We start from the raw sequence: 12233 nt of genomic DNA on the forward strand, positions 1-12233 counted from the left end.
AGGAGAAGGAGGGGAAAAAGGATGAGAAGAAGGAGGAGAATGAGGAAGAGAGGAGGAGAAGAGGAAAGAGGGGAAGAAGGGCAAGGAAGGGAAGGAGGAGGAGGAGAAGGAGGATAATGAGGAAGAGAAGGAGAAGAAGAAGGGGGAGAAGAAGGAGAAGGAGAAAAAGAAGGAGAAGGAGAAGGAGGAGAGGAGGAGAAGGAGGAGAGGAAGAGGGAGGAGAGGAAGGGAGAGGAGAAGCCCCCCCATACAGAAGTCAACCAACCCAACATGAAAGCTGGAAATCAGTTGAAGCTGCTTTCTGGTGTTGGAGTAGTAACTACAATTTACGGGTCAACCCGGTGAAAAAGGTGCAAGGACTGACAAGAAGCTGCAGCAGAAGGAGCTGGGTGGGCGAGACACAAGTGTTTCAACATCAAATAGGCCCTGCAATGAGCTGATTATCATCACTGATGCTTCAGGAGGATTTAGCTGCGCAGACCCAGAAGAGATTAATGAGACACCAAAATTCCCATCAAACTGGCCTTCAGCTGACCCGTGACACCATTTCCACTTCCCTTTCCCACGCACTTTTGCTTTTCTGCCTCCAAACATATGTAAGAAATTTCAGATTCACAATACCCACATCGGCTCAACCCGTATTTTTCCAGCATCTTTCCCCAGAGGAACGAGCTGCTGGTTGAAGTTGCCACGAGCGATCTCCCATCAAAAGATAAAACATTCGCTTTGAAATTATTATTTTCCAAGTGATTATTTTAATGCCACGGAGGGGAGGGGCATATTTTAATTTTGCTTCAGCTCTCTCTGTGCTGAGTTTTGCTGGGAAGAAGCTGCAAGACATCAGGGGTGCTGCAAGGGGGACCAATTGCCCTGGTCTGTGTTTCCCAAAAGGCAATGGAGCCCTTTCCCTGAATGGGGCACCTGATCATGAAACTGCAGATCAAAGTGAGAAATGTGCTCCTGGCAGGGAGGGCCTGACAGCCAAAACACCTCAGGAGAGCCCCAGCCTTGTACTGTGCAATGAAAGGGAACACAGAGATTTCACCCTTTGCCTTGACACAGATTTCATGAAATAGGCTTGAAAAAATCAAGGGGGGAAACCCCCCACCTTTTGTGCTGCTTTCGTTTTACTATATTACTTCTTTTAATTTTGAACTATCCTTTTCTGAGCTACAGAGGCAGCTTAGGACAGAAATAAAGTAGCCAAGAAGGTGGGTTGATGAAATACACTCTAACACCTACAGTGTCATTCTCTGAAAATTTTTCCCTATGAGAGCTGATTTGGGGATTCCCCCCCCCCCCTCCATTCAGGCTGAAAGGGCATCAGAAACACCCACAAAACTTAGTGAAAAGGGTAAACCTAAACCTCACTGTGCCCCCAGCCAAACTCCACCCTCCAGCCAGGTGCCACATCCCCGTCCCTCTGTCATCACACTGCCAAGGGAAAAGGAAGTTTCCACCTGAAATGGAGGTGGTGTCTTGCTGTGCTGCATCAAGAGGTCTTTATTTGGCCTGATGTAGAGTTTGAGCCTCATCCTGGTTTCAGTTCCTTCACTGACACTAATACATTATATTTTTACAAGGTGATGCTTTCCCATTTGCTGAAGGAAACAAGTCACCTTGCCCATTTACTGTCATCAAGCCCCTGCCCGTGTACATCCCATTACTGATTCTCATCATGATGAATCCGATCATTATATGTGTGTTATATCATAAAATCTCAGAGAGGTTTGGGTTGGAAGGGAACTTAAAGCTCATCCCACCCCCTGCCATGGGCAGGGACACCTCCCACTAGCCCAGGTTGCTCCAAGCCCCGTTCAACCTGGCCTTGGACACTTCCAGGGATCCAGGGGCAGCCACAGCTTCTCTGGGCAACCTGGGCCAGGGCCTCCCCACCCTCACAGGGAACAATTTCTTCATAATATCTATTCCAAACCCCCTTGTCCTGTCCCTCCATCCCTTGTCCCAAAGTCCCTCTCCAGCTCTCTTGAAGCCTAGTTAGGCACTGGAAGGGGTTCTAAGGTCTGAGACATCTTCCCAGACACCACTGCCCTCCAGTGATAAGTGCTGGGAGATGGAAAGCAAAACCACCTTGTTACTGCTCTGTTTTCCCCTGTATCTGCCAGACTAAAGCAGCTTTCCAGCTGTTTTCCCAAGAACACTCTCCCTGCCGTGCTGCAGCCGGAATTTCCTTCCACTCGTGGCTGCAGCAGTGACCCCAACCCAGCTGGGTCCATCCCAGCCCCAGAGCTGGGCATGTTCCTGCAGAGAGGGCACAAAACTGCCCTGTAAGAATTGCAGAGTGATTTTATGAAGCAGAGCTCCCCATCTTCCCAGAAATCTCCTTCCCAGCTTTCCTCCCCCTTTCCAAACTCCTTCAAATCGTCAGATCTTTTCCATATTTCCAGGAGCACAGATTTATTTTCTTTTGACTTTCAAGAAAACCATGGGCTTGAGCGAGGGGACATTTGATGTATTTATTCCTTCTGGTTTCCTTTTTGCTGTTAAGATAATTTTTTTAGTAAGTGTAGCAACTCCCTGACAGCATGTCCTCTATCCTTGCATCTTTCCCTGCTCCATGGTCACTTCCAAGATGCTTTCAAGCCTTAAAAACAACCCAGCTGGAAGCCACCCTTTTAAGGGACCCCTTCCTGCTCCTCCCACTGATTTGCAGTTCCTAAAGTTGGATTTTGGCTTAATAATTACACCAGGAACATCTACCATGCCCTGGAATTTTGGCACGTGTTTTAAGCCTCTCAGGGGATTTGGGTGTGTTTCTTTGGGATCTCAGCTGCTCCAGGAATTATCCATCCCACTTTCATACACCACATGGAAAATAATACAGAGCTCTTGGGCCAATCCTCAGCATCTGAAACATTAAGCAGTTTAAAGAAATTAAATATTGGCAATACCATGTGCAGATACAGAAATAGAAAGTGGAATTATGAGATTCAGCATCTGATCCCTTATTTCAAACAACTCAGTGGAGTTAAATTTTTTTTTTTAAAACAATTTATACAGTTAATTGATCATCAGAAAATCCTGGTGGTGGTTTTCATCTGTGAGGATTTTACAAAAACTCCCAACAAAGGGCAAAATGCAAATGGAAAACAACTCGAAATTTCCACCCTGTCGCACTTGCTGGAATCAGTCACAGCCCCCATTACCACAAACCATATGCCAGAACCCCCAAACACTAAGATATTTGTGCTGAACCTGTTTCCCACCTGCACAGCTTCCTTCTGGGCCTTTTATGTTAATTTATACTTTTCTGCCACGGGGCTGCTGTTTGAATCTTACACTGCACCACCAGCCTGTCGTTCATCTACTGCCACAAGGACACTGCAGGAGGGTGGTTTTACCCCATTCTACACAGCAACACCTCTGAAAACCACGAATGCACCAAGAAAGTCACACCAAATAAGTTTTTCTTCTACATTCCTTAAAGTCAAACGGGAGGCAAAGCTTTCTTCGTGTTTAGTTACACCTCCAGCTTTTATTATTCCCATCTCTAACCCAAATCGTGCATCGCCGCAGGGCAGGAGGGTTTGAATATCAAATCACTGCCTTTGTTCTACAGTGAAACATTTCCCCTTGACACAAGTTTTCAGGTGTTTATTCAAACTTCTGCCTGAGAAGAACTGAAGCCACCTGACAACAAAGCAGATCTCATCATCATTATTCTCATCATCCAGCAGTGGGCAAAGATGAAGCTGGTGGAGGCAGCAGAGTAGGAGGGTGCTAGGGGACAGCAGACTGAGTCATGGAATGGTTTGAGTGGGAAGGGACATTCAAGGTCCAGTTCCAACCCTTGCCATGGGCAGGGACACCTTCCACTAGACCAGGTTGCTCCAAGCCCCATCCAAACTGGCCTTGGACACTTCCAGCAATGAGACATCCACAATTTCCCTGGGAAAACAGTTTCAGTGCCTCACCATCCTCACAGGGAAGGATTTCTTCCTAAAACTGTGTAAAGTCCTGGTCACAGGCTCCCCAGGATGTCACTGCAGCCAGTGCTGAACCCTGGATTGTCCCTCCCTGGCTGCACTGCATCTCTGCTCTCCCAACCCCCCAAACCTTTAGCTGACCCTCCTGCCATGAGATCTGGGCACAGCCAAAACCACCTTGTGGGCAGGTTCAGCTCCAAAGAGCTCATCTCTCATCCCATTAAGCCATTGGTATCCTGGAACCCACAGAAAGATTTCTCTCAGGGGGTCTCTGGTCCCCTCCCAGCACAGCCAACGCTGCAGCTCCACCTGGTTGCTCAGGGCAGGCCCCGAGGCCACAGGACCAGCAGGACAGAGTTGGGTGCCAACTCAGGAAGCCCTTTTCTCACTCCAGGGCTTGGCCACCACCTGATCTTTCCCTCTCTCAAGACCCTCTCCCGCTGCTGCAGAGTTGCTCCCCCTCTCTTGCAGGAATTCGCACAAAGCTCGGGCTTTGCCCCCAGCGTGAATTTAACCCAAAAATTAAAATTTAAACCCCAAATTCCATTAATCGCCATTTGTTCCTTGTGGATCCCCGTGGTTCAACCCAGCTCCTGCCACCACACATGGTCCTGAGCTCGGCCTCCCTCCCTCCCTCTGGCTTTTCCAGCATCTCCTCCGGGCACACGCTCCAAGAGCATCCACGGGCAAAACATAGGAAAAAAGCCTATTAAAAAAAAAAAGGCAAATCCTCATCTTTTCCAGTCAGGAGGTCACGGCAGAGGGTAAAGCTCTTTGAGAAGCCCCTTGCCAAGCTCTGTCAGATATTTTCCAGGACCTGCATCAACTCCACAGGAGACCAAGTGCATATCCTGGGAAGGCTTTTTCCTGAGGTTCCTCGTTGGTAAAGCTGCAAAGAGGGACTCGCAGTCTTATTCCAGTCCTTTCTGTCTCATTTTACTTTGATCCACTTCACCGCCTGGGGTGGTGGAATCACCTTTTCCGTGCTCTAATTCTGACCAAAATGACACTTGCTGGGACTAAAAAGAGGCCAAATAAAGAGTGAGTGTGGCCCAGCCGTTGAAACCACCACATTTGCCCACATCAGTGTACTGCTATTAAAAACACAGCAGCAAGCAGGACACAGGACCCTTTTTCTCCTCCGAACCAAGTGACGTCCACAAACTGCCACGGAAAAACAACACAAGATCCCGTCTCCTTTTTGTATTTTTTGAAAGGAATAATCACTTCAAAATAATAAATCACAGCCAAAGATCCAAGAGAGAGAAGCAGTTTATCACGACCTTGCCAGGCAGCGCAGCCTCAGGCCTAAAGTTTGTGTGTCACCAGATTTCTAGGGACTGGGAACAAGCTCTGGGCAGGCAGAAGGTGAGTTGCATGGTGATCTGGCAGCTGCCTGGAGATCTGCCTGCCTGTGGTTGAGTCCCCCAAGGGAGGCACCGAAAGCCTCATGACTTGGGGCATTTAAAAATAGGCCCAAGGAAGAATTTGCGATGACGCCGCCAGGAGCGAGGCTGCGTCAGCCGGGGACGGGCGGCTCATCCCTGGGCCTGGTCCCAGGGATACACAGCCACTCCTAGGGATACACAGCCACCCCATGGCATCAGTATGAGGGTGCTGCCATCCAGCAGGTGATGCACGAGCTGTTGGCCCTGATGGGGATGGTCAGGCTCGGGCTGCTGTGTCAGTGCAAAATCGAAGCCAAATATTTCAAGCTTTCATTAAAAACCACTTAGAGAAATGTCAATTCTGCCATCCTGCCCCTCCTTTCTTCACCTTTCTTCACATCAAATATATAAATTAATGCATATTTTATACCATTTTTGCAGGCAGTGGAAGGGAAGGCTCAGCTTGGCTGCTTTGGCCGTTCTGCCCACGAGGAAGCACCAAATGGATGTGATGGAAGAGGAAGCATGGGTCACCGGGGCTGCTGGGCACAGACAGACAGACAGACGGACGCCGAGCTGTCCCCGGCACAGAGGTGCCACCCGATGCCCTCTGGGAGCGCGACTTCCCCGCGCCAGGGCTCGATTTTCAGGCCTCCCGCGCGCCAAGGGGAGGGGGGAGCAGTGAAGTTCAGCCCATTAAAAATTAAAAGAAGGGAAATGATTCCAATTGATTAACCATAAACATTTGCTTCTCTCTCTTCCTGAAACCCTCCCGCTTATTTGTCTGACCTCAGACCTCTCGAGGGACCCGGTGACCTTGGTGTCCCTCTTCCTACCCTGTGCAACAACCCAGATTTGCTCGACATCCTCCACTGCTTCATGCCACAGACCAAGTTTCTCCATCCAGATAAGTAGAGAGGAGATTGACCAAGCAAAGAGTCCAGCTCCCATCTCAGTCTCCCTCTTTGCAGCATTTTCCAGCTCTTCCCAAAGTTAAATAACACCCGGTCCAACTTCCCTCTGGATTTTCCCCTCTCTGAGCCAGCGGTGCTCTCCCAACACAACAAGCAACGAGAGCAGTGTTAATTCTTCCTTCACCAATATAATTCAATCCAACAAAATCCTTCTGATCTTCAGTGTCGATCACCCAGGGATGAAGCATCCCAGGAATGTGCTGTCACAGCAGATGGGAGCGGATCAGTGACGGGTAAATGAGGGAAGAGAGGCGTTTTTTAAGGGTAGCAATTATTGTCAAAATTACTGCTATCCTTCCTCTGAGCTTGGGAAAGCCATGCTGCCCCTTACAGAGATATTGCTAAAGAGGAATAGCAGACACACAGAAGGCTCAGAGGTAGCAAAACCTCCCTGTTTAAATTAACTTAAGGCATAGCTGCTTAGTGGTATCAAATATGACATGAGCTGCATCCCAAAGTGTCCTTTTCTGAGCTTGAAAGCTGTCCTCACCGGAACTGAAATGTTACACACTGGCAGCACGTTACACATTTGTCCCCCAGTAGTAAAAAGGTGAGGCAAATGCTCATTTTCCAGCCTCCCAAGGCCCCAGGAGATGGTGGTTACAGGTACTGGGGAAGCAGTTGGGTTGTTTTTCACATGGAGGATCGATAGTGCTTTAGTGGTTGGCAGATGATGAGATCATGTCTAAAGTAACGCAGCTCAGGCACCCGGGGGGGAGCTGAGTTCCCAGAAAGAGGGATGAGGGAGGAAGGACACGGCCCTGGCTGCTCCAGGGAGGATGGAACTTCCTTGCCGTGCTCAGCGGGGTTGGGGGGTGGGTGAAGCCCTCAACAGACCAGCTGCAGGGGTGTGCAGGTGGCAGGTGAGCTGTGAGCCAAAGCTGCTAAAGGGAGGGAGGAGTGATGGAGAATCCCAGGGTTGTGCAGGAGATCCCTTCATTTAAGGTCAGGGCAGCCCCAGCAGCCCAGTCCAGCTTTGAAGATGACCTTGCCTTGAGTTTTGGGCCGAAGACCTCGCAGGTTGCCCAGTTTTTACCCTCAGCATGGTTGGCCCTGGCCTGAGCAGCCCCCAAAGCCCCACATTAGCAGCCAAGAGAGGGGTTGGTCCTGCCACAGCCGTCATCAAACAGCAGCTTGTCCTGAGTGTTGGAGCCACAAAGTCAAGAGCAGGTGCTCCAATTCTCCATCCACAGCCCCATAGAAACCACCCAAAGCCTCTCATAGTGAGTTTAAACACCATGGGTGGACACACATGCCCTCAGCAAAGCACCCCCAACACCTCAGAAAAGGAGGAAGAGGGGGAAATAAGAGTCACACCAGGATTTTATCTAGAAAACCACCTGCAGGGCTGAGCCAGGGTTGGGAAGCTGAAACCACCATCCACCCCAACACCTCACCTTAAATGTGAGACCCCACTGCCATCTTGTGGCAAACGCTTTCTGAAATAAAGTAAAAAAGGGGAAAACCCGTTAAAAGTTGTGGAGAAAGTTAGGGATGTGTAAGTCACGAGGGTGGGGAAACTCCTCTTGTCTTAAATGATGCTGAGGCTGTAGCACCCCGTCAGATACAAACTGACCCGGAAAAACACGGGGATGGCACAGTCCAAACTAAATTTGCAAAGCTGAGGGTGTAATCACACACGGAAGGTGTAATTGCCTGCACGGCCACGGCTTTGAGTCGCAGCCCTGGCACTTCAACACCAGCAAAGGTTGAGTCACCGTCGCAAAACATTTAAGAGTTTCCAAAGTGATTTCGCGTCGCCCTGGTTTGAACGAGGCTTGTCGACCCAAATAAGCAGGATGAAGTCGGAATTAGACACTGGGAATTAGACACTGCACCCCCGAACTAAAGAAGGCAGTCGGTGGAATTTACCGGGGGGGGGGGAGGAATGATCTAAAGATGGGGATTACTTCTCACGTCTCTCACTCGCGCGGCACAAAGCAGCACCTTTGGGTGCTGGAAACCCGCCGATTAGCTCCGCTCGAGTTCCCACAAAGCGCCTTCGCCGCGGGAGCGGGGCGGGTTTAGAGCATCCTTATCCGGCTGTTAGTCCCGGTAAGTGCTCTGCGTTTACTTTTCGCCTCGTTTATCACCCGCAGCGCTCGCACCGCCTTTGCTTAGCAACTGGGGAGCCCTTCCCAGGAACCGCTTCCCGAGGCATTAGCAAAGTGCCTCGGCTGCTGCATCATCCCGCCACGCCAAGGGTGGCTCTTACCCTGCCAGAAAACACAGTGGCAAATGGGTTTTCCTTCTTTATGCTGCCAGGTGTCGTACTGGTCCGAAACACTCCCCAGGTGTGGGTACAAGTGAGTAAAAACTCGCTGACCAAACAGAAATTAATGAATCGTTTAAAATGTGTCTCCTTTCTCGACTCAGATCTCCGCTAGCAGGGTCAAGGAAACAACAGGGAAGAATTATTTTGTAAAACAGGCATGAAAAGTGGCAGGATCCTGACTATTTGGAAAGAAAATTCTGATTTATGGATACATGGATAGCTCTGTACACCTGAGCATCTACACAGCAATGCTTTCAGTCACTAAAATCTATACACCTACGTTATCAGGGATAAAAACACACTTCCAGACAAGAGATAACACGTTTTTCAACACCTTTCTGTTTTCACATCCCCTTTTCTTCGGATCTTTGCAAGTTTGACCTTGCCACCCGTGACAGGGATGGGCTACAAGAGGCTACAACATATTGCCAGAGACAAACAGCATTCTCTGCTTTCAGCTGGGATTGAACCCTTCTCGAGTTTCTATCATCCCATTGTTTGCTAGTCTCAACTTCTTAAAAGCTTTGAATGTCAGTGTATATTACACACCAGTTTGCCCTAAATAAAGTTAATTACATTGTCAATTACTACATCTTTATCTTCAGAAGTGAAAAAGTGTCTGAAGGTTGATTCCAGACCTGAATAAAACAGTTCCTGTTGGTATCAAATTCAAATCAAGGCACAAAACAAATGGGTCTGAACATCATCTCGTAGGTTTTATGGTGTGGAAGTTGTCGCTGGGTTTTGGAAAAGAGGTATTACCCATCTCCAGGCTCTCAGGGACATGAAGGCTTCTGGGATGGACGGCTACAATGATGCTGTCGCTAAAACAAAGGCAGGAGACTGTTGGAGGTACCTCAGTTCCCCCATAAATAAATTAGCCAGATGCCATCAGCAGTTTTTAGATGCAAAAGCCAGAGAAAGCCCCAGAGACACTAAAGGGAGCTGGCACCAGACAGACCCACTTATGGCTCCGGTCGGCCTCGAGAACTGGGAAACATCGTCATCCTCTTGGCAGAGCCCGGCTGCAGCACAGCCCTTTGACCCACACCCAGGGCGCCCTGGCAGCGCCCTGGCACCGGATCAGCGACAGGGACACTGCCTGGGAGAAAACAGGGGGATTTAGCCCACGGGGGAGGGTGAATTTGGGGGCAATAAGGGGTAAGAGAGGCTGAGGGAGCAGCGCGTTCGGTACAAGGGGCGTCTGCCGGTCGCTCTCCCAGCAATGAGACGGGGGAAGAACTGAGCGCAATTAAAAGAAGAATTAAGAATTAAAACCCGAAAGCAATCCCAGACTGGCTTGGTTACCATTGTCATGGCTACCACGAGCGAGGCTGAGCTATGGGGAGATGTTGGGGGATGAAGTTCCAGCCCGGAGGGAGATGGGAATTGCCCGCAGGCCCCGCCAAGAGTTTTTCCTGCCCGCTGGAACATCATCTCTGGGTGATGGGAACGACACAGGACGGGCTGAACGACCTTCACAGCATCACAGGGACACAGCTCTGGCCCAGCCTTAACTGGGAACAGCAGGGGAAAACCTCAGGCCAAGACTAAACCTCACTAGAGCCATAAGCAGGTTTAACAACTTCTAAATAAGTTATTACACACGGGTGGGGCACCGGGGTCCCTGTCTTTCCCTCAGGTGCCTGGTTGCTGCCACCTGCACCAGCAGCAGCCAAGGCTCAGGATGATCCAAAACAAAGCAATGGCAAAGGAAAAAGCTGGATGTGAGTTTTTCTCTCTGGCCACAGTACACAGGCTGTGCTTCGGGCAGGGGATGTGAAGGGATGCACTACCCCAGGGAAGGACAAACGGACATGGCAGGCACTCACACCCCTCCCTGGGCAGTGTGGTTTGCTTTATTAAATCACCACAGAAGGTCATGAAAAAGAAGAATTTAAAAAAAAAAAGCCCAAAGCCAAGTGCTCCCCGTTTATCCTTAAATGAGCAATGGTCTTGTTAGCCGAGGGCAAGGGACAGCTGAGGAGGAGAGGGCAGGAGTTTGCTCTGGGCGTGTTTGGTGAGCGGATTGAGGAGAGCAGTGTGAATCCACACCCACCCAACCCTCTCCCAGCTAGGAGAAACCCTGTCGGGAATGATTCTGCTGAAATGAATCGCCGCACACACAAGGAACGAGACCAACCCTTGCCCGGCGAGCACCGGCCACAGCTCCTGCCCAGAGGAGGGTGACTGACACTCGGTGCCGAGCGCTGCGGTCACACAGAACTTCTCCATCACAGCCAAAACCCTCAGCAACTTCTCCGTCACACCCAGACCCCCGGCAGCCGGCACAGCGCTCCCCCTTTTCCACGCCACGCACGAAGGCAGGAGAGTCCCCGAGACCCCGGGTCGAGCGCTGTAGACCCCACATCCCGCCCCCCCAAAAAAAACCCCGTCCGCGGGTGCCTGACAGCGGCGCGGGGGAACAGAATCACAGAATCGTTAATGTGGAAAAAGCCCTCCGAGATCAGCGAGTCCAGCCCGGATAACAGGAGGCAAAGCACCCGTGCGAAGCCCACGCGTGCAGCACCGTGGGCTCTGGTTTTGGGGGAGCGCCGGGAGGATCGGGTCGGGGGTCCGGGGTGGGGGGCGGCACTTGCCCCGGGGATGGGGCTGCCGGAGGGTGCTGGCGGCTCCCGAGCAGCAACTTCCCGGCCCCGCTGCAAAGTTTTCCCAGCGCCGCGAAGGCACCGCCGCCCCCCCGCTCCCCGGCCAAGCATCCCCCGGGAGCCGGAGCCGCGGCGGGGAAGGGAAGAGGGAAGGGAGGAGGGGTCCGGGCTCTCCGATCCCCCGCAGGGCTCCTTCCCGGCGGCTCAGAGCCCCGAACGCTCCCGGCGCTCCCGCCGGGCGCGATCCGTGCCGGGGGGGACGCGGTGTCCCGGCCACCCGCCTCGGGAAGGGCTTTGGGCGAGGGGGTGCCAGCCCTACCTCTCGGCCTTGGTGAACTTGCGGAAAGCCTGGCGGAGGTCGTGGAAGGAGCGGTAGGTCTGCGGCTCGGCCGAGATGCCCTGAGCGCGGGTGGTGCGGGGCCCGATGTGCGGGCTGGGGGCCGGCAGCACCGACTGGCATTTGTGCAGCCGCCGGCGCAGCTCCTGGATCTCCTCGTCCTTCTCCCCCAGGCGCCGCTCCAGCTCCTTGATCCGCTCCTCCTTCAGCAGCAGCAGCTTGGTGAAGTCCCCTTCCAGCTCGGTCATTTTGGGGGTGCCCAGCCCGGTCCCGCTCTCATGGAGCGGCTCCCCGGGCAGGGGCGAGGGGCGGGGGGCGGCTCTGCCCGCCCCGGCTCAGGGCAGCGGCCCCGGCATCCCCCGGCGCTGCCCCCCGGGCGAGGGAGGACCGAAAACAACCCCAAAAACAACAGAAAAGAAGGGGAAATGGGGAGAGAAAAAAAAAAAGAAAAAGAGAAGAAAAGGGGAAAGAGCTCTTGTGCCACTCTGCGAGGCTGGGATCCTGGAAATAGCAACAATTACCATGTGATCGCAGGGTGACGCAGCTCCTTGTAACTGGAGCCGAAGACTTGGGATTCAAACAAGAACACTTCATAAATATTAAATTGCCTCCTGCTAATGAGCCACGTGGACCCGCCCCCCGGCCCGCCCAGCCCTCCCCTCCCGGGAGCTCAGCATCCCATCCCGCCCCTCCCGGGAGCTCA

General features: G+C 51.9%; 1 protein-coding gene across 1 annotated transcript in view; it reads right to left on the reverse strand.

Annotated features, from left to right (window-relative positions):
* PRKG1 (protein kinase cGMP-dependent 1) overlaps positions 1-11816 on the reverse strand; it is a 395239-nt gene extending 383423 nt beyond the window's left edge. Inside the window, exon 1 of the mRNA XM_027665603.1 lies at positions 11513-11816. Coding sequence (XP_027521404.1) covers positions 11513-11778 — 266 coding nt within the window. The 5' untranslated portion in view covers positions 11779-11816. The remainder of the gene's footprint in view (positions 1-11512) is intronic.
* Positions 11817-12233: the final 417 nt, after the last annotated feature.

The sequence above is a fragment of the Corapipo altera genome, unplaced genomic scaffold (assembly GCF_003945725.1).
Source record: "Corapipo altera isolate COAL_440 unplaced genomic scaffold, ASM394572v1 161, whole genome shotgun sequence".
Classification (NCBI taxonomy): domain Eukaryota; kingdom Metazoa; phylum Chordata; class Aves; order Passeriformes; family Pipridae; genus Corapipo; species Corapipo altera.